General features: G+C 41.0%; 1 protein-coding gene and 1 long non-coding RNA gene across 2 annotated transcripts in view; one reads left to right on the plus strand and one right to left on the minus strand.

Annotated features, from left to right (window-relative positions):
• dnah9 (dynein, axonemal, heavy chain 9) overlaps positions 1-21,037 on the plus strand; it is a 196,292-nt gene that overhangs the window by 148,801 nt on the left and 26,454 nt on the right. Inside the window, 5 exon segments of the mRNA XM_080305671.1 lie at positions 1,815-1,942; positions 5,863-6,090; positions 8,652-8,843; positions 8,972-9,163; positions 13,653-13,823. Of these exon segments, the coding sequence (XP_080161797.1) occupies positions 1,815-1,942; positions 5,863-6,090; positions 8,652-8,843; positions 8,972-9,163; positions 13,653-13,823 (911 nt within the window).
• LOC145430486 (uncharacterized) lies at positions 19,581-20,882 on the minus strand. Its single transcript, XR_013911056.1, has 2 exons — positions 20,430-20,882; positions 19,581-19,908 (listed from the first exon to the last, which is right to left on the minus strand). It is a non-coding gene; the product is annotated as an uncharacterized LOC145430486 (long non-coding RNA).

Consider the following 21,037-nt stretch of genomic DNA (forward strand, 5'->3'; position numbering starts at 1 on the left):
GAACAACACATTTGTAATGTGTATCTGCTGTAATATCAGCCATCACTGCCGATGCACAACCAGCTCTGGATAGACTGAAAGGATTATACTAAAGGTCAGAAATATGTGAGATGACACCACTGGTGTATTAGGGGCAACAGAAAGTAAATGTCATTGGTTTTAGAGTTACTTTACATTCCTTTATGAATAATGGGTGGCGAGATGATTTTTACTAGAAATATGGAAAAAGTTGAAGCTTTTGTTCTGACCTAGGCATTAATTCAGTTTTTGGGTATTTGAAATCAGCTGTATGAAATATTCAGATTGCAGGAATTGTTTCAATTAACTGGAACAGATTTCCTCATTATTTCTCTTCTACCCAAGCATATGCATCGGCATTTTTGCATTCAAGTAATGAATGATTTGTTAGGGTTTTTGTTGTTTTGTTTGTTTTGCCTTACTTGGGTTTCAGTTTCTCCTTTGTCGTCCTTTTATCCTCGGATTAATTTATCACACAGACCCATTTCAGCGTGTTGAAGTGTTGGTTTATGCCCAACACACTGCATTATTTGTGACTATTTTTAGATGCTTCATTTTTATAGGCATCGCCAGGTGGTTAAATCAACCATGGAGCTACTATAGGCTCAGAAACCCCCTGTAAAATCCTCCATCCTCTCCTAATACCATACCAAATAGCACTCCTGCTGAAATTGCCTCTAAGGGCTCTGATTATTGATTAGCAACACCCTCATCCTGACCATAGCCAATCACATCAAAGTTAAAGGTAACCAGCTGCTCCTGTGCTGATGAAAAGCAGCAGAACATGTTTTTTCCCCATTATATTTGTGTCTGTGGGGTTTCTTAGATATTAGGCTTTGGTGAGATTTTCATTAGACAGATTATGTGATTTTTGTTTGGTCTGAAGCGCACTAATGGCTCCGAAACAAACATTTCACAAGTTTGATTTCTAACAAACTGAGCACAAATCACTCCAGTGTTTGTGTGAAATTTTAACCAGAAGGCTTAAAGTGGGGAACTAAAGCTGACTCATCTAATGATTGTGATTTAAAGTGCATATTAGTTAGTTTAGCCTGCGTCCAAGGCATGGATAGTGCTTTAGCCAGAGGAGGAGATATTGTGGAATTGAGTCATTTTATTCAGTTCATTACACAGATTCATATCCAATAACTATGTAGCTTGTTCATATTTTTCTAAGCTATGCAGTTAGATTACATTTGAATAAGTGAGCAACTAGATCACTACTCTTAATACTGATTATAATACTGTTTATCACACTTAGTGATTTGTGACTCCCACCTAAGAACCATTTGTGACGCTCAGTCATAGACTGTACATTTAAAAATGGACTTCACCCACTGTTTTTCACTGTGTTTCTGTTTTTGTGTTTCTGTTTTCTGTGCGAGGTTCTGTGTGAAATTTTGGTTTTCAAACTGATCGCTTTTAGTTTTGCAACATTTAGCCTCAATTAGCATCGATTGGAACTAAAAGAGACATCTAGCATTACTTTTAAGAGGAGACTAATAAGATATTAAACATATAAATAACACAGTTTGTTTATTACTTTCTTGGCTTATTTCTTTAACAGTTAATCAGAGCTTGGTCTGTACCATTATTTTGCTAATCTAGGCTAAGCACATTTCAGAGCTACCTCTCTGTAGTGCAGAGAGGTAGTAAAGATGCAGATGGATGCTAAATGGAGTTTAATAGACTAGCAAATAGCAGTCCAGTTCAATAGACTGCATTTATCATTTTAGTCTTTGCAACTGTTTCTGCAACCAAAGTTTTATTGAAACAATTACTTTTTTTTCTTTCAGGGAGGAAGCTGGGCTACACATTTGACAACAAAAACCTCCATAATGTCTCTCTGGGTCAAGGTCAGGAAGTTATCGCTGAACAAGCCCTCAACTTGGCAGCTAAAAACGGCCATTGGGTCATATTACAGGTACAGCAAATATACTTTTGAAATAGGGACTGTGATGTTATTTGTAAATATGAGTATCAACACAAATTCAGTGAGTTCACACTCCAACCAATATGTTTTCTGAAGATTATTGCAACAATCACTGGTGGTGGTCAGAGGGCCCGGTGGCGCCTGTGTCCGGCAGCCTCGCCTCTGTCAGTGCGCCCAGGGTGGCTGTGGCTACAATGTAGCTTGCTATCGCCAGTGTGTGAATGTGTGTGTGAATGGGTGGATGACTGAATGTACTGTAAAGCGCTTTGGGGTCCTATGGACTAGAAAAGCGCTATACAAATGCAGGCCATTTACCATTTAATCATATCAAGTAGATCCAATTATAGTTTGTGGTGTTTGAACACTAACACAAAAGGTATAAAATGACAATTCATTATAATTGTTAGAACATTTTGTCTTTCACTGAGTTGTCCCATGTGGTAAACCCATCCACATCACATAAAACGTGCCAAATTACAAAAAAATATGTCTGTTATAAAATGTAATATATACAATGCTGTAGGCACTCGGAAAACTGAAACAAACACTCTTTGGAAATTGAATACAGGGTTCATTTATGTCAAGGATTTTCTATTCAAGGGGTGATTTTATGTGGCATTTCCTTTATCTGTACGTGTTCTGAATGAGGCACATTATCACTTTGTTTTTCATTGCATACTCAGTGGGATGTTTGCTTTCCTCCAAGGTTCGTCTCTGTGGAAAAGCGAATTTAATTTTCGAGGGAAATTTCCTAACTGAAAGGGCCACGGCATTATACAGTACAATATCTACAGCCACGGTGTCTGTTCTCCTCTTATCTGGAGGGCAAGGCTGGCTTTTGCATTTTAAGTGGAAACCTTGGTGGAATTCTAATGTGAAGTATCGACAGATATGAACCACAGACCAGGCACTGTGGGACACCCATTTCTTTTAATTCACACAGCTTGTTGGATTTCAAAAAAAGAGAGAGAAGGTTGCGACAGCATCACTCTCCTCTCCAGACCCAGGATAGCACAGACAAGCAGTTGTTTAATTACCTTTGCATAAGAATCCCGATCGATACGCTTAAAAAGGCCTTGTCCCCCTGGCAACAAACCTCCTACTCGCTTTATCTGTCTGTTTGTCTGCCTACCAAGTGCCACCCCTATGGTACTGGCCAGGGAGGGAAAGAAAAAAAGAGGGGAGGGGAAGGGAGGGGAGGGGAGGTAACATATTCCCATCTATCTCCTGCTTAAACCATCCGTATCTTCTCCATCTTCTCTTTTCTATTCCTCTGCCCACTCTCTCATTCTGTGAAGTAACTTTGATACTTTGGTTTTATCATTTTCTCCACCACATCTAACATCCTATCAATCCTCCCACTTTTCCTGCTAACCTGCTATCTCTTCATTCCCCCTCTTTGACCTTCTTGTCTCAGTTCTCCTCCTACCTATTCACCACTCCACCTTTATTAAGCCTGGCTCCATCAGTCCAGGATCATGTTAATGGCAGATTCCCTTTTGCTGCTGGGTAATTATATTGGAGAGCAGCATCTTCTTTTCAGATGGGCACAAGAGACAAAATAGCAGAAACTTCAAAGCAGTCCAATGCATTTGGTGGGAGTATGTGTTTGCAGATTGGAGTTGAAGATCTTACATTGGCCAGGAGGCCAAAATCGAGTGGCCAGAACTTGCTGGTCTGTTTCGAATGCCACTTTTAATCTTAAAACCACCCATTTTGAGCTAGTGACAGAAAAACGTCTCTGGAGGGCAGACAGTTGGATGAAACGATTTCATCACGATGTCCTCCCCTCACTTCTGAAAGAAATGATTCATAAATCCCACAATGACAAATTTCTCATATTACAGTCATGAAGTCTTACAAAGATGGCAATAAATAAAAAACAATTACAGCTACATTTAGAATATGATGCATGCATGTTTTTTTAAGTTAAGGGTGACACATCTAAAGTGACATTTTGTAGTCTTTACAATACAGTGGCAAACTGGAAGGAGCTGCTGGCTGCAGAAGGGTTTTTTCCGGTGAATATTGCACCTTCAAAGATTTCATAGATAGAAATCCATGTCTAGAAATTGATCATTTTTTTCAGTAGTTATGGGTATACAGATCCTGTACGATGACAAATTCTTATAAGGTTTAACATGCAGCTTTAATTGTCCTGCAGGAAAAAGGCAGCATAATAACATTTGTGTCAGGTGAAATAAGTACATTTGCAGGAATTCTCATTCTGCAAGTTGTGGACATATCACATGACCTCTACAAATTACTCTACAGTGTATAATAGCAGTGGCATAAAAATAGACCATTTATGAACCTTTAAAGACCTCCAAACCCTACACTAAATAAATATGTATCTTTTGGCATTGGTGGATGTATGCCTTTATTTTTAAATTTAGTCTCAAGGGCGTGTCATGCTGTCAGTGCCTGCAGTGTGTCGACAGTCCTGCTTGTCCCTCCATCCTGTTCACGATGTTCCAGTGTCACTCAGAGTCTGCTGTGATACCGCAGGGCCGCCTCCTCAGTGTGGAGCCCGGCAGTGCTGCAGCTCCTTGACCAACAGGGTTTTTTTACGTGTAAAATAGAAAGATTATGTGTGGGCACCTGCTCGTGTTTCTGTTTGCTTGTCTGTGAGCCAGCGTGTGCAGTTGGACGTGCCATTGTGCCTTCCCTCAGGTTGTGTTTGGTAGCAATGCATCAAAGACCTTGCCAGTGGTGTCTTCTAATGGGTTTTGGATTCAACTTTTATATTATTATGTAAATAGGTGACTCTCTGATGTAGTATCAGCGTAGTCATTGCCAGGGCTGGGAGGCCCTTATCGAGAAGACGTTGAGGGAACAAAAAATGTCGCACCTGAAAGTTAATTAAAAAGCCATAAAAACGCGTCTGCCCCTCTGTCTTGTTTGTTTGTCTGTCGGTCTCTTCGCCCCCTTCCTTTCCCCTTGCAGCCAGAGGATGAATGGTTTCATTACAGTGACAAGTTCTGAGGCAGTCTCTCACTTCTTCTGTTGGCTCTCTTTATTGCCAAACTATTTACATGCCAAGAGGAAAGGTTGTACTCTGGCTTGATGAAAAAGTGCTTGAATTTAGACTTTTAATTTGTATACCATTCATTATTCTCTAAGGCACTGAGAAGAAAACTAGCTTATCCCCTTCTCAGCTCCCAGCTCATTCTGGACACTTGCTCACAGAATGTAAAAGTTTCTTCTCCTGTATTTTTCAATGACTCCCCCTAAAATCGACGTTCCGCTCCCTTCTGTGTCCCATCGTTTGGAAACTTCAGCCATCGTAAGGAAGATTAAATGTGGAGTGCAAAGGGAAATGAGAAAGTAAAGAGGCTTATGAATTAATGACTGGAGTTATTAGTGCTGTAATTAGATTTAGGGAATGGGCAGTGCTGCGTGGTGAGATCTGGGGGGTTTGGCTGACTCCTTATCATTCACGGGATATCCTGTAAGTGTCAGGACAGTTGAGATGGAAAATTGAGCTCATCCATGCTTGTGTGATAGTACAAGTCAGCCCTGCTGCCCGCACCGCACCGAGCGATGATATTGCAGAAACGTCATGGTAAAGTAAAGCCAGAGAATGGTCGTTCAATGTCAGCAACCTAGAAATGGGTTTCATGTGCTATGTACCATTTAATTTGGTGCCACATCAAAGTCACGGTGAAGCGAGAGGAATATGAAACATATTAATTGGTCCTTTTGCTAGTTGTTATTACAACAAATATACATAAATAGGCAATATTTGATGCATTAGCATCAAGCAGAGTATTAAAGTATTGTGTACACTCCATTAAAGCCCAGACTTTTGTAGTCTTCACCTCCGTGTAGATTGCGTTTTCTACACTTAAAAAAGCAAAACTGATTTGCATAAAAATGAGCCAGATTAACAGCAGGCTTTGCCCTTGTAGAACATCCACCTCGTGGCTCGTTGGCTGGGCACCCTTGAGAAACTTCTGGAGCAGTACGGAGATGGAAGCAATGAAAATTTCAGAGTGTTTATTAGTGCGGAGCCCTCATCAACCCGCGAGGGCCACATCATCCCCCAGGGTATCCTGGAGACCTCCATCAAGATCACCAATGAACCACCTACTGGCATGCACGCAAACCTGCACAAGGCCCTCGACAACTTCAACCAGGTAACACACTTACAGGTTTAATACCTGCTCTACCTTTATTACCTACCTACGCTTCACCACTGGAAAGCAACTTAGCACAAAAGGTTTTTATATGGTTACATTGTGTGTAATTATGTGAAATCTTCTTTAGCTTCTTTTTCTATGAACTTTTATTTCAGAAGCAGCAGACTGTGGTTTTAAGCATAGTTACCCTAAAAAATCCACATTTACAGCAGAGAAGCAAAGGTAGTAGCTAAAGGAAGGCTAGATAAGACTAATGTTGGTGTAGGGCAGCTGGATGTGCCAATTAAAATTGGACTGATTCTTATATAGCACTTTATACAACATACCACATTCACCCAATCACTTTCTTCTAAGCTTTTAGTGCTTCCTAGCTAACATTCATACTCTGATGGATGCATCGGAGAGCAGCTTGGGGTTAGTATCTTGCCCACAGATACTTGGCATGCAGACTGGAGGAGCTAGGGATCAAACCGCTAACCTTACAATCAGTAGATGACCTGCTCTACCTCCTGAGATACAGCCACCCCAAATGTAGACCTGTTTAACTTTACTTCAGCTAAATAAGCATACATGATAAGAATGAAATGAATGAAGAAAGATTCCTTTGTGCTGTGTCTGGAATGATTTAAAGGGCTGCATCGTAATACTGTGTTTTTAATGTGAGTATTTCTGGCTTAAATCTGGGTCATAAACCAGTAGAGAGAAAGAAAATGTGATTTGATTGAAACTTGGCAAAGAAAGCTGAGAGATCTGTGACCATTTTATTAATTAACTTTTTAGTTACACCCACTAGTGCAGCATGAGGTTACAACTAAGGAAAAGAAAGCTATTTTTTTGTAGCAGTTCAAGTGCCCGTTCCACAGGATCTTAGTAGGCTATTCTTTTGAGGATTCTCTTGATTCTCTAGGATTTTACATGCTACCTACCTCTGAATGCTCATTTTCCTTTTAGCTGTGAGTGGCAGTTGAAACAAAACATGTCAGTTCCCGATTTCTCATCAAGTTGCCAATTTGCAGAAGTCTTGCAGCGAGCAGATGGCAGCTTCACCTTTCACTCACCCTGGAATTGCTTCTGACCTGAAGAGGACAGATGTGATCATCGCACATGCTAACGCTAAAAGTTTGGTTACATTCTGCTGTGAGAAAGAGGGATTACTTGAGCACAGACCTCAGCAAAGTCCATTTGCTGATGTTTGTGTGAGTTATTGGAACACATCCAGACAATATCACTTACCCAGACTATTCTCCAGCCCCATAGTTAGAATGGATCAGGGTGCTACAGTGGCCTCTCCTAGCTTTACTTTACCTTATCAGTTCTTAGTCTCTATCTAAGCTTTACCATTACCTCTGTGCTTTGCTGCTAATGCATCTTCCTTTGCACCATTACCTGAGTGCTCAGTTTCCTCCCGGTCCATTTCCATGATCCTTAGTTTGCCGATGTGTATCTGTCTGATAAGAGCATCATGCTTGTGAGCCCTGCCTTATGCAGAGCTACAGGGAGGTCCACTGAGGGGAAGATGAGAGAATATTCCAATCATGTGTACTCAGTGAAAGTTAATCAATATTTGGCTAACTCTCAGTAATGGCCCATCTACACGGCAAAAGGCAGAGAAGTGACATTTCTTTTCTTTTGGTCTATTCGCTGGCAAATGCATACAGCATCACAGCTTTTAAACAGCCTCTGCTAGAGTAGTAATATCAGCACGGTGGTACAACTAAGCTGTTGTGAATTTACTGTTTGTCTAAGCTAATCATTTAAATGATGAAATCATTTTAACAGTATCAGACTACACAGCTTTTTCAGACTCTTGCATACCCAGATGTTAATCTTGAAACTGTTGTCAAATCATAAATATCAAAGTTTGTGTTCCCTTGCATGTGCGAGGACTTCGACATGTGTTTATGCGTCTTTGTCTCTCTGCGATCGGACAGCATGCCGATTTTCTCCAGTCCACGGGTCATGAATAGAGGGGCTATGCATCTCTTTCAGCTGTGTTGAGCAGAGGAGTACCATACAGAATACTAACTAAATCTCCAAAAGGGTGCGTGCATGTGTTTGTGAGTGTGGTAGTCAGCCTGCGCTCTGCTTGTGCAATCGTCAGAGTCAGCTCCCCTGGGCACTGCAGTAGCGGAAGCGAAAAGGCCTTCACCGTAGCACTCGGTGACACATGTTAGAATAAAGAGAATTTAGCCTTCCTATTTCCATAGGGGTTATTGGCAAGCTTATTTAACTATCTCTCCCCCCTGAGATTACAGTGCCATTTATGTCCACTTTTTTATTTGCCTGTCTTGAATAATGAGCCCATGAGATAGTTGAAGGCTGAAAGCGCTTGACAAGTTGTGACAATTAAAAAAGGGAATCTCATCGTTGGTTTTATTGCCATCTAGTCTTCTCATTGTCTGTCTTTTACCATGAAGCACTGCTGGGATCTGACAAAATATTGCAGATCACAGGGCTACCTGCCACAACTTTTTACCCATAACATGCAGATATAACTCCAGTGCGAACAGTTCGAGATGCCCTTTGAACATGCCGCTTTTTGTTCTTTTGCGTTTCAGGATACGCTGGAAATGTGCGCAAGGGAGAATGAGTTTAAGAGTATTTTGTTTGCCCTTTGCTACTTCCATGCGGTGGTGGCAGAGAGGAGGAAATTTGGTCCTCAAGGTTGGAACAGATCATACCCCTTTAACACCGGAGACCTCACCATTTCTGTCAACGTCCTCTACAACTATCTGGAGGCAAATCCAAAGGTACACATGTTTCTTTACAAAGCCTGCTGTTTGTTATCTTAATTGGAAATCCGAACACGGGTGACCTCAGCTAAACACCAAAGGCCACTTTCCAGCAAAACAACATCCCCGTGCTCTGTAATCCCCAGGTGCCGTACGATGATTTGCGCTACCTATTCGGTGAGATCATGTATGGTGGTCACATCACAGACGACTGGGACCGGCGTCTGTGTCGCACATACCTGGAGGAGTTTGTTAAGCCCGAGATGATGGAGGGGGAGCTGTACCTAGCACCTGGTTTCCTCTTGCCTGGAAACATGGACTACAACAGCTACCACCAGGTGAGGCAGATAAGACTGGACTCATTTAGGCCATGAAACATTAAATAAAGATAATGTAGCCACAAAAAGGACACGACAGAAAATTAAAAGCAGAAGCTCCTAGTGGAATCAGCCATGTAAAAGCATAGTATCTCCCACTTACAGTGCAAGAAAAATATTAAGATTGTATTCTTCAATGTGTCCCCAAGGGGCGTCTATGTGGCCTCCAGTAAATTAATGGTGGATTAATGTGGCCATAACTGAATTACTGTAATTAAAAGGTTTTCACCATCATTATTCCCCATGTACAGTGTGGAGTAGTACAATCCAATGCTAAATCAATAACAATAAAATGCTTCCCATATGGGTCCCTGGGACATAACAGATTGTTGTTTGAGTTACATAAATATTTCTCTGAGGTGGAGCTGCTCTGTGGGTGGAAACTGTTTGCCAGTAAGTCTAACTGGCAAAGTTAAATGTGAGCAAACCAAGAAACATAAAATGTATGCAAGTCAGAATAAATAAAACCAGTTGGGTCATTGAGCTTACAGTATAAAGCAGGTTTCCAAACAACAAAATAGTAAAAATAAGAAAACAGTCGGTGACAGCAGCTACAGCTGTGTGCTGCTAGACTTTGGGAAAATAGCATTTTGTAGGGTTTTTGTCAGTAATTGCAGCTCCTGTAAAAGAACACAATATGAATGGATGTCCTACAAGCATGCCTTTGATGATGGTAGACTTAATTTGACCATCGGTCCGTTCCCAGCACTTATTTCTCAAACCTCTGTGGCTTCAGTAGAGGATAGGCTGTTCATGTGTTGCTTAAATGATCCAAGATCCACTGGGTGATCTGCATTCAACTAATGCTGAGCCAGTTTATTTGGTTCTTTAAAGCCATGGGAAAATTGGATTTGAATCCAATAATTCGAGGTGACTGCACAGTCTGGTGGTCACTGACTACTGGAAACACAATAATACTGGAAACCATTTATAGCAACTGTTTGACTTTTTAACTTTAGAACAAATAATTACAATAAAGGTGAGTAAAGTCCTGAAGGTCACATTTAAAAAAAAAAAGCAAAAACAAGAAAGTCGTGGGGACAATAGCACACCAAAGGGATGACAGAAGCACTAATACTAAGGTTTGTTCATTAGAATGCACTTTTATACTAGAATAGAATAGAAATATTATTTTTTGTCACTCAGTTCACGAGCTGCAACAAAACAGTAGAGAAACGGAGTTTAGGAGTAAAATTCAAAGAAATGAGAAATGGTAGCTTTATTGAATTACAGTTTGTTTGTATACACATTGTCTTTTGGGGACCCACTCAGGGAGGCTCAGGGAGGGACACCCACTCACGACAGATGGCTGCCCCTCCCTGAACCTGGTTCTTCCAGAGGTTTCTTCCTAAAAGGGAGTTTTTCCTTCCCATTGTCGACAATTGCTTGCTCATAGTGGGTCAACCAATTGTTGTTGTTTTTTTTCTCTATTATTGTAGTATGTTTACAATATGTATGTTTAGAATAAAAAGCATCTTAAGGTAACCTTGAGATGCTATGTGAATGCATTAAATTGAACTGAATACACCTACACTGAATAAACCTGCCCACGAGCATTCTTGGGCGTGATACGTGTAATCACCTTCCATTTTTCAGTAACACAGTAATATTATGTATAAATCACATGGTAGTTATGTTATTTCTTGGGTTGTACAAGGTCTTGAATTATCTAAATGGTGATTTAATTTCACTGAAGGATAGAAACACAAACCGTAAACTGTAAATGGGCCATAAAGCAGTTGTTCATAGGCTGAACTATAACAGATAACATAACACATAACATCTTTCATGAGACAAATCACAAGCTGCCTCACATCAAATAAAACCAACAAAAGATAATTCTTCAATCTATTTTCAAACAGGCCCAGTGAACTCACAGATCATAGACTGGAGGCCAGAGAGTTCCACAGTGTGGAAGCTACACCTGCAAAGGTTCTGTCACCTTTGCTTTTTAGTTTGGATAACGAGCCTCTGATCAGAAGGCCATAGAGTCGTGCTGGTGACATATGGCTGTCAGAGTTCATTGGTGATTCACCATGCAGAGGCCATGCAGGTGAAAACCACAACTTTAAATTGAATTTTGAATTTGATGGGGAGCCAGTGCAGTGACATCAGTGGAGGTGTGACATGGGAGGTAATCTAAGGAGCTTGGAAATAAAAACCAACTGGACTTGTCAAGTTTCTTGAATAAATTTCACCTCTTATCCGAGAGGCTTCATCTGTTAATGGTGTAGAGTCCCAGATATTTTGGCCCTAGCAGGAGTTGTCTGTTAAGAGAGTCGTTGACCCTCATCACATGAGCTGACATGTGAAAAAGGGTGTGGCTCTTTAGATTACCAGGACCTGGGTGACTGAGAACCTGCACAGACATCCAGGGAGGTTTTATTGTGACAAGTTAAAATTGAGTTACAGCAATCAAGGCAAGATGAAATAAAATCATGAATAACAATCTCAATCTCAGATTTTGATGCAATAAATCAGAGTTTACTGATGTTTCTCCAATGATTAAAACAGGAACCAAACCTCTGTCCTGCAAATCCAATAATAAAAGACACTCCTGTGTTTGCAACAGTTTCCAAAGATCTGGAGGACCAAGCTGAAAATGATCTGATATCCAAGACTGTATGCAGACCAAACAGTTTTGTATATTTTCAACTTCAGAAACACATTTGAGGTTTAAAGTTTGATGTAAAATCACCATCATAACAACCACAAAACTAAGAGCGATCATGGCCACAGATCTGTGTGTTGTTGCTTTTTTAATTTTGCGCTTGGCTTTGTGTTATAGGAAATATTGAAAAAGCAGTTATTTTGATTGTTGTCGCCTGAACTCACTGAATATCGTTGATCTTCTATAGCCTCCGGTCACTTCTAATAGTGTCCTTTGTGGGCTTCTCTTAAGGTTTATAATGTAAACGTATTATTTTACAAAGTATCCCAGGCCATGCTGTGGAATAACACAAACATAACTTAACAAGCAACATAAGTAACAGATATTGTACATTCCGTTCTTTTATTTTATTTTTGGAGTTACAATCCAAATGCTAGGTTTAACTCCACGAATCCAAACAATCCAACCTTGTTCTGAAAAATCAGAAGTTTAACAATTTGATGACATTATAGTGTTAATCCGCATACAGAGAAAATGGTAAGCTTTGGAAAACTGTAATGATGTTAATATTCTTCAGTCAAATTCTTTATATGACTCAGATTAAACCCAGGAATTCTTTTACTGGGTCACTGCAGTGCTATCTTAGTTACACATTTAAGACTCTTCGAATAAACCTGCAACATATTGTACATTTGCCCATTCCCTGTGTGATCACCGTTAATAATGTTGACATGGACATGATGAAACCAGACTGTGACAGCTCCAAGCATTATCACGTTACTGCTTCCCCTCACTTGACCTCACCGTGTTTCCTGTCTGTTACTTGTCATTTAACACTAAACTCTATTGATAGGGTAAAATCCTACAGACTTCACAAGCAAGGCCAAGTATGTTCAGGTTGCTTTAGAATTTATCTTCAGTCTTTGACGGCACAAACCAGCGTGACATTTCCCTTCAGCATTTATGCAGTTCACATTTACTGCATGTGAACCACGAATTGTCATTGCTCTTGTGAGCACAAGAGCACAGGGGAGCACAGGGGGAGTGGAGAGTTTTTTTGCAGTTAGCCTGACTAGGTGGTGGTAACTGAGTTTTTAGCTGTTTAAATTTGTCCAAAGAACAAAGGCTTTAAAGACCTTTGTGTTGTTGGAGGTCTGTTGGGCCATCTCCTACCATCTAAAACAAACCTACTGTATAAGAGAGGAGACAGGTGGACCAAGCACAAAGAAAAAGCCAGCGAGTCAGCAGTTCTCCTCCACTTTCAACAACATACAGGTGTACTCGGTGAGTAAATGTTAGCCAAAAAGTACTGAGGCTATCTCAAAACAGCTGACTACAAAGTGTTTCTGTATTAAAGGCCAGTATATTTTCCATCAAGACTTTCATCAGGACTTGATTAGAAGAACTTTTTTTTTTATTTAAGTGCCCCACAAAAGCCCCCCTTTTCAGTTGAGTTTTCACTTTCATCTGTACTGACTTAAAAGCATATTGATATTCATTATGGACCAGCAGATGGAAAATGTCACATTTCCTTTCCCTTGTTATGGTCATTAACAGTCTGTCAATTGATCCAGAGTGTTTGAATCTCCCCCAGAAATATCTCACCATTTATATGGCTCCATTCTTGTCCTTTGTCAGCAGTACTTCAAAAGAAACACCAGAGTGGAGAAAAAAGTGATGGTACTTTCTAGACAGGAAGCAATTGAGTTGCAAATTTCCATTTTGTTATATACAAAAGAATGAAAAAGAATCTAAGTGTAAATTAGGGTTAGTTAATCTTAAAAGAAAACAATACTTTCTGACTGATTCTGATAAAGTTCTGACTTTTTCCTGCTCCAGTACATCGATGACAACCTTCCTCCTGAGTCCCCTTATTTGTATGGCCTTCACCCCAATGCTGAGATTGGCTTCCTTACACAAACCTCAGAGACACTTTTCCGCACTATCCTGGAAATGCAGCCGAGGGACAGAGGAGTGGGTGAGGGAAGCGGGACGACGTGTGAAGAGAAGGTAAATGCTTAATTTGTTTTTTACAGTTTAGTAAGATAGGCAAAGTTTGCAAAGTACCTTGTATTTAAATGTAGTTATTAGTAATTAGGTTGCATTGGGAACCATAAGATAGTGCTCTGAAAATCCACTGTCAGCTTGACGCATCGCAGTCCTATTGAACCATCGGCAAATTAAGCTAATAAATAAAAGTCAAGGACTGTCACTAGTGAGCTCTAATTACAGCGTGTCTAAGAATCCATTTGTGTAGTACATAGATTGTATACAAAGATCGTCACCCATTGGTTTTAACTGGGCTGAACTGAAATCTTGAGAACCCCTCTACAGTTGATCTGTCTATAAAGGTTCTCAGTCATCCAGGTCATCGTAGTCAAAGGAGCTTGCAAAGAAAAGCGTCTGGACTTCTTTAAGTTACTTGAAGACGTTTCACCTCTCATCCGAGAAGCTTCTTCAGTTCTGAGGTCAAATGGTGGAGAGTCCCAGATATAAACCTAGTGGGAGTGACCCCCCACAGAGGGACAAAAGGACCCCCTGATGATCCTCTAATCGCCTGAGCCAAGGTGTGAAACTGGGTGTGGGTCCCAATCAGCCAGAGTTTCAGGTGAGTTCATTGTGAAACCTGGCCCCACCATATCATGCGAATTCCTGAGATCAGATGGCCCAGGATGTGAGTGGGCGTTAAGGCGTCTGGGAGGGGATCTCAAAACTGGATTATAGATGGCAGAGAGTTGGTGTCGTAAACCCCCGCCTCTGTTCAAAGATGGTCGCTCACAGTGGACATAGGTGGCTTCTTTCACTCCTCTTTCAAACCATCTGTCCTCTCTGTCCAAAATGTGAACATTGCCATTCTCGAAAGAGTGACCTTTATCCTTAAGATGCAGATGGACTGCTGAGTCTTGTCCTGTGGAGGTGGCTCTTCTGTGTTGTGCCATGCGCTTGTGAAGTGGCTGTTTGGTCTCTCCAATGTAGAGGTCTGGGCATTCCTCGCTGCACTGTACAGCATACACCACATTGTTAAGTTTGTGTTTTGGCGTTTTGTCTTTCGGGTGAACCAGTTTTTGTCTGAGCGTGTTGCTGGGTCTGAAATGCACTGGGATGTCATGCTTGGAGAAAACTCTCCTGAGTTTTTCTGATACACCAGCTACATAGGGGATGACAATGTTGTTGCGCCTGTCTAGGACCCTACACCACTGGGCAGAACATGTTCCCTCTAAGCCTGAAGGAAAAAAGAAGGAACACACACATGTAAAGGAAGCACGAAGCACTCAAAACGTGCGGCTATCCTAACTGGGCGTTCTTAAAGTCAGCAAAGAGGCACAGAAAAGAAGATCAGACACCAGCGAGGGAGGATAAGAAAGACAGACGCAACAACATTGTCATCCCCTATGTAGCCGGTGTATCAGAAAAACTCAGGAGAGTTTTCTCCAAGCATGACATCCCAGTGCATTTCAGACCCAGCAACACGCTCAGACAAAAACTGGTTCACCCGAAAGACAAAACGCCAAAACACAAACTTAACAATGTGGTGTATGCTGTACAGTGCAGCGAGGAATGCCCAGACCTCTACATTGGAGAGACCAAACAGCCACTTCACAAGTGCATGGCACAACACAGAAGAGCCACCTCCACAGGACAAGACTCAGCAGTCCATCTGCATCTTAAGGATAAAGGACACTCTTTCGAGGATGGCAATGTTCACATTTTGGACAGAGAGGACAGATGGTTTGAAAGAGGAGTGAAAGAAGCCACCTATGTCCACTGTGAGCGACCATCTTTGAACAGAGGCGGGGGTTTACGACACCAACTCTCTGCCATCTATAATCCAGTTTTGAGATCCCTTCCCAGACGCCTTAAAGCCCACTCACATCCTGGGCCATCTGATCTCAGGAATTCGCATGATAAGGTGGGGCCAGGTTTCACAATGAACTCACCCGAAACTCTGGCTGATTGGGACCCACACCCAGTTTCACACCTTGGCTCAGGCGATTAGAGGATCATCAGGGGGTCCTTTTGTCCCTCTGTGGGGGGAAACTCCCACTGGGTTTATATCTGGGACTCTCCACCATTTGACCTCAGAACTGAAGAAGCTTCTCGGATGAGAGGTGAAACGTCTTCAAGTAACTTAAAGAAGTCCAGACGCTTTTCTTTGCAAGCTCCTTTGACTCTACAGTTGATCCCATCTTTATCCAGCTGGAGCCAGAAATATAGAAAGCACTTTGGACCAGAGGTAGTGACACCGCAAACATCATTAGGGCTCTGTCAGGACGTAACTTTCTTTGAGGATCAATATCTATCAAATGATTAAAATTATTTTTTTAAAATGACCACTAGCATACAGATCATAAAGAGTGGATTTATCTAATGGTTACTGACCTCATGTCAGGATCCATCCATCCACTTATCCAATTCAGGGCCATGGGAGGGCTGGAACCTATCCCAGCTGCCATAGGGTAAGAGGCAGGGTGCACTCTTAACTGTCAAAGGGCTAACACAGAGGCACAGACAACCTTTCACACCTATGGTCCATTTAAAATTCCCAACGAACCCAAACTCACTAACTGCATGTCTTTGGACTGTGGGAGGAAGCCAGAGCACCTGGACAGAACCCACAGAGGCACGGGGAGAACATGCAAACTCCACACAGAAATGCCTCAGCATTCAAACCCAGGACCTTCTTGCTGTCAGGCAACAGTGTGAAGATGTCATAGGGTAAAAAAAATTGGTGAGATGTTGTGTTTTGTCAGAACCGAGCGAAAAACAGCTCTAGTGCTGAAAAATGAAGCTAAACATAAAGTGACAAATTTCAGATACTTTAATGGTTACTTGAGTCTAAGGCTCTGAAAGTGAGTCAGTCCCAGAGTTTTACGACCTGGTGCAAAAAATGGGCTTTGATTGTATAGATAACATACAACCTAAACCTGTATCAACTGTATGGTGGTTTATTTGTGAGTTGTTGTTTTTTTTTTTATTAATAACTCAACCATTTGGTATTGTTGTTAAAGGCTGTGTTGTGTTTGTATAGCATTTTGGCATTTTAGTGGATTTTCCTAACAAATAATATGCCTCGTGTCTTGTACCGTCCTTAGACGTTTCTGCCCATGTGACCACTATTATATAATATAATATATGACATAATAAGAAATGGGGAAACCAGGTTTTCTACATGCAGAAACAATATTTCAGGAAATGTAGATCTAAGTTTACGATATTTTAAATTTATTGTATGTAAATAGAATGATCCCATTAATAAAAATATTAGTTCATTTTGAAAACATTTAAATGAAACCACCAAACAGGGGCCCTGAGGTCACCCACAGCATAAGCTCATCCCCTCACAGAAAAGGGGCTCCGCTGTTTATCATGTCTTGAGACGTGACCAGATACTCTGAAAATCCAGAAATCTCATAGTAATGAAATATTATTTGCAGTAGCAGTAAGATTTTATTTCATTTGAACTATAGGAGCTGGCAACACCCAAGAAAAACCAGACCAATGTATTTGTCTTGAAAATGTAACATCCCGCCTCTACTTTCCCAAAGCTGATGTATCCTGATTCTTTGGCAACTGATAATCATATCTGATAAACTAACCAGCACCATTTTTCTTGCAGTGAGATATGAAATAGTTGCAAATTAATTTTGTGATGATTAACTAGTTGAATAATGGACTAAGAAATTGAGCTCTGATGGGGAAGTACTTTAGGCTGTATAAAATCTCTTTAATTGGCACACAAGGACTTGCAGAAAGATTTGATCTGATTTCAGCATGTTTTTTCCTACTTGCTGATTAATGCTCTTGCATTTTCAGGAGTTTCTTACTTATACTCATTGCTTAGTTTGACTTGCTTTAACTTCCTCCAAAGATTTTCTTTACTTTTGTCATTTCTCCTGATCTTCTGCCAAAAATTGATGTTCTTAGTCTGAACTGACAGATTCATTTTCACCTGGTATTACTTTTGATTTTAAAATTAGGAATCAGCCTGGATCTGTTCTGTGATGACCTTTGTGATCAGGGCAGGGAGGAAGGAATACACATATTCATTAACTCTAGTGACCTGTACTAGCAAGTTCAACATACCAAACATACCCAAGATATCCATTATTTTTCTTCAATTACATCATATTACACTGACATCAGGCTAAGCGGGCACAAGAAGATGGTGTTCAGCCGGATAGACCAACCACGAGTTTTCAAGTCTATCTGTGAGTACATTTACATGAAACGGGGGGTATTGTGGGTATTTGATCAATCAGAAAAATGGGCAGGTGTGCTGGCAAGGGAGTGATGTAAGAAATAATGATAAAAACTATGCTGTGAAAAGATAAAGAAGTTACACACAAGCTGAAAGCAACTCAAACAGCAGAGTGTGACTGTGTGTAAGAGGAAAAGACTGTACAATATTTTAATATTGAAAGCTTTAAACGACAGAGTTAGCCCTCAAGTTTTGCTCAAATCCTGCTTCAAACTACAGGGCTCTGTTGTCTGTCAGAAAGTGTCCATACCATAATAATAATAATGGATTGGATTTATATAGCACTTTTCAAGGCACCCAAAGCGCTTTACAATACCACTATTCATTCACTCTTGCATTCATACACTGGTGGAGGCAGCTACGGTTGTAGCCACAGCTGCCCTGGGGCAGACTGACAGAAGCGAGGCTGCCATTTAGCGCCATCGGCCCCTCTGGCCAACACCAGTAGGCAGTAGGGTAAAGTGTCTTGCCCAAGGACACAACGACCAGGACAGAGAGCCCAGGGATCGAACCGGCGACAGATACGCTTCCCAACCCCCCTGAGCCACGGTCGCCCCAATAACCATATAAACATTATATACATATATTCAGCTAAATATTAACAGATCCTCATGAGGTGAGGAGGATCGTTGGAGTGGTGGTGGATGAGCCCAAAACTACATGGGAGAAGCTTGTTAATGATCTGAGGGCACTTTGGAGCACAGTCACCAAGAACGCAACTGGTAACACACTATGGCTTAATGCAGCGATTCCCAACTCTTTGTAGTTTTGTGTCTTATTTTGAAAGAAATATTTACACGTTACCATAGCAACCAGAGAGCATTAAGGGGCAGAGAGGAGGATGTCACTCTCAATGCTGTTGGCGCATTTCAGGAGGACGGTGCTAATAAAGTTGCACAGTTATACAGTGAATTTGCGTTTATTATTATTATATTTACAAAATACCACAGTTTTTGTCTTGTCTTGTCATTTTATTTTGTTGTATTTATCTGTGACATTTTAAAGGCCAGTCCGTAAAAATATTGTCTGATATTAAACCAGTTGGTGGTGCAAAGAAGGTTGGGGACCGCTGCCTTAATGGATCGGGCAATGTACTGCAAAATCTTGGATGAGAACCTTCTTTGCTGAGCCAAAATACTGAATATGCCTTGTGCATGTGTAACCCATTTGTGTGTGTTATGCCTATTGATGTGTTGTGGTCTGGCGAATGAATAAGAGGCAGGAGACAGCACTGGATCTCTGGGCTCTTTACTGCAAATTGCTGTAACATCTGCAATCTCCCGCCATGCTGAAAGGAGCTGTGACTGGGGTACACATGCACGTGTAACACTGGTGGTGCAATACTAGGCCTGTTAGTGCTACTTCTTGCCTTCTTTGCCTGTAGTACGGCAGTATAATTACCTTTAACCACAGTACGAGGACAGAAGGGAAATATGGACCAGATCAGACAGGTTCTAGATTCGTAGGAGCCAAGGGTGTATGACAACAGAGGACTTGTACACAGTAGGTGTAGAAAACACAATTGCATTTATTAGCAATTATTAAAGTTGTGCACATTTAACAAAAGTAGAGCGCTCTTCTTGAAAACAAAATAAAATAAACCCCACAAATGGTCGACCTAAGGATATATTGTCTTTTGTGTCTTTTTTAAAGTCAATTTCAGTCTTTCAATGTTCAGTAGTCATTCAGTGTGTTTGTAACCAGTCGGGTTACAATCTACCAGTTCATCCGGCTCTTTGGGCTGGGCTCGCCATCCAGTACTGGAAAAGGGATCCTCGATTCTTCTCAGGTCCTCAAAACCAATCCAATCCAAATAAGCAAAGGAAAAAACCTGACCTGGGGACCAGGCCAGAACACAGTAGTTCAACATTTAAGCTATCATGCCTGTAACTTATTATTACTACTGGTTGCTTGTAGTGCTTCTAAATTTCTTTCAAAATATTCTATGTTGTACAACAAATTATTCTCATTTCAAAGGGAAAAAGTGCATAGGAAACACACATTTAAAACAATACACATTGGCTTGAGACTTATCAAGTTTCAGCTAAGTAAAGTGCAGGTGAAGGCACTTAATTTCACATTGCTAATACTTAGTGTGCAGAACTATAATTAGCACCATGAGAAAAGGGAACATGTGCTAACATAACATCGCACAACACCATACATTATACATCAATACCACAGTAATGTGACATAAACCTTTAAAGAACATCTCATATAAAGTGCAGCAGACTCAGTGCTAATTGCTTTAGCCTCGGAAAAGGCACTTTCATTGCAAAATGGCTAACGGAAGTTAGCATCAGAGCTAGCGGCAAGTAGCATGCTATGCTAGCGCACGTGTGCTGCCTGGGACTTACCATGCGAAGCAACAAATGCTACACGGGGCTTCACAGTGCTCACGTTGGCTCACGGCCTCTGGAATACAGTATCACTCTTATTATTCTTGCCGAAAAAAGGACTTTCTCTATCCAGCTAGCTTCTTTGCCGCACGGGTAAACTGAATTTTTGGGGAAATTCAAAAGCATTTAACACATATCCTACACAGGATCTTCCAGGATGAAAATGACCCAAAACATATTGTTCAGGCAACAAAGACGTGACTGCAGAAAAAGCATATCAAGGTCAATGAGTGGCCTTAGCTGGTCTCCAGACCTCAGTTTCCAAGCAGCACCCAAGAAACCTAAATAATCTAGAGTTTCTGTAAAGAGTGGGCCAAAATACTTCATGAGATGTGTGCAAACCCAGTGAACAACTGCAGGAAACCTCTTGCCGCTGTGCTTGGCAACAATGTTTTCTCAATCAAGTACTAAGTTTTGTTTTGTTTGGAGATCAAATACTGATTTTTCTGTTTGTTGGCTGATTTTGTGTCTCTCCATTTGAAGTATGTTAAAAATTAGAAACTGTTCATTTCTTTGTAAGTGAGCAAATTTAGAAATTCAGCAGAGAATCAAAAACTGATTCCCCC

Source organism: Astatotilapia calliptera, chromosome 8, assembly GCF_964374335.1.
Source record: "Astatotilapia calliptera chromosome 8, fAstCal68.1, whole genome shotgun sequence".
Lineage (NCBI taxonomy): Eukaryota > Metazoa > Chordata > Actinopteri > Cichliformes > Cichlidae > Astatotilapia > Astatotilapia calliptera.